The 890-nt window shown below is 41.0% G+C and overlaps 1 protein-coding gene across 1 annotated transcript in view; it reads right to left on the reverse strand.

Moving 5' to 3' along the window:
• The window catches only part of LOC106534682 (protein shisa-9), a gene marked incomplete at its 5' end in the record, with an annotated part of 32462 nt that extends 32274 nt beyond the window's left edge, over positions 1-188 (reverse strand). The window contains 1 exon segment of the mRNA XM_014031388.1: positions 61-188. Coding sequence (XP_013886842.1) covers positions 61-188 — 128 coding nt within the window.
• Between the last annotated feature and the right edge of the window lie 702 nt (positions 189-890).

Here is an 890-nt window from a genome sequence, read left to right on the forward strand (position 1 = left end):
GTGTGTGTGTGTGTGTGTGTGTGTGTGTGTGTGTGTGTGTGTGTGTGTGTGTGCACTCACCGCTCCTGCTGCGCAGCATCCTGGCTGAGATGCCGTTAGCTCTGCCTCCGCTGTCACTGCTCGTAACATTTTCTACCGAGCTGGTCTCACTCCCCTGCTGCTTCAGCAGGTCTGTCAGGGTCCTGGAGGGCCGCAGAAACACACAGAGGGGAAACAAATACAAGTATCCCTCAGTAAATCACAATATCATTTTACTGAACTATACTGGTCAGTAGGCCAACATATCTGGATTAAAACCCTTTTGCAGTGGTCTTATGTCAGATGGTTTAATGATAATGATCTGTGTATGTTATATAACACATTAATTGTTCCACACTCGGTCTATTGTGTATAGGTATGAAGGAGTGCATGTAAACAATTACAAATCCTGTTTTTGTTTTGCAGAAAAGAGCTATAAGGGTCATGACTCGAAAACATTACCATTATCCATCTAATATCAGAATCAGAATCAGTTTTATTGCCATTGTCAATGAACAGGATTCACATACTAGGAATTAGCTTCAGTGTACAGGTGCAGTAAGTATAAAATATAACAAATAAAGAAAATACAAAGGGTAAATGAAAAATACAATAAAATGTATAAAACATGTACACCAGCTCAATGCAGTAATCAGAGCAGACAATACACACTCACTGGTCACTTTATTAGGTAAACCTGTCCAACTCCTTATGCAAATGCCAAATTAGCCAATCACATGGCAGCGATTAAATGCATTTATGCATGTAGACATGGCCAAGATGAGCTGCTGCTGTTCAAACTGAGCATCAGAATGAGGAAGAAAGGTGATTTAAGTGACTTTGAACGTGGCATGGTTATTGGTGCCAGACGG

Source organism: Austrofundulus limnaeus, unplaced genomic scaffold (assembly GCF_001266775.1).
Source record: "Austrofundulus limnaeus strain Quisiro unplaced genomic scaffold, Austrofundulus_limnaeus-1.0 Scaffold1243, whole genome shotgun sequence".
Taxonomy (NCBI): Eukaryota; Metazoa; Chordata; class Actinopteri; order Cyprinodontiformes; family Rivulidae; genus Austrofundulus; species Austrofundulus limnaeus.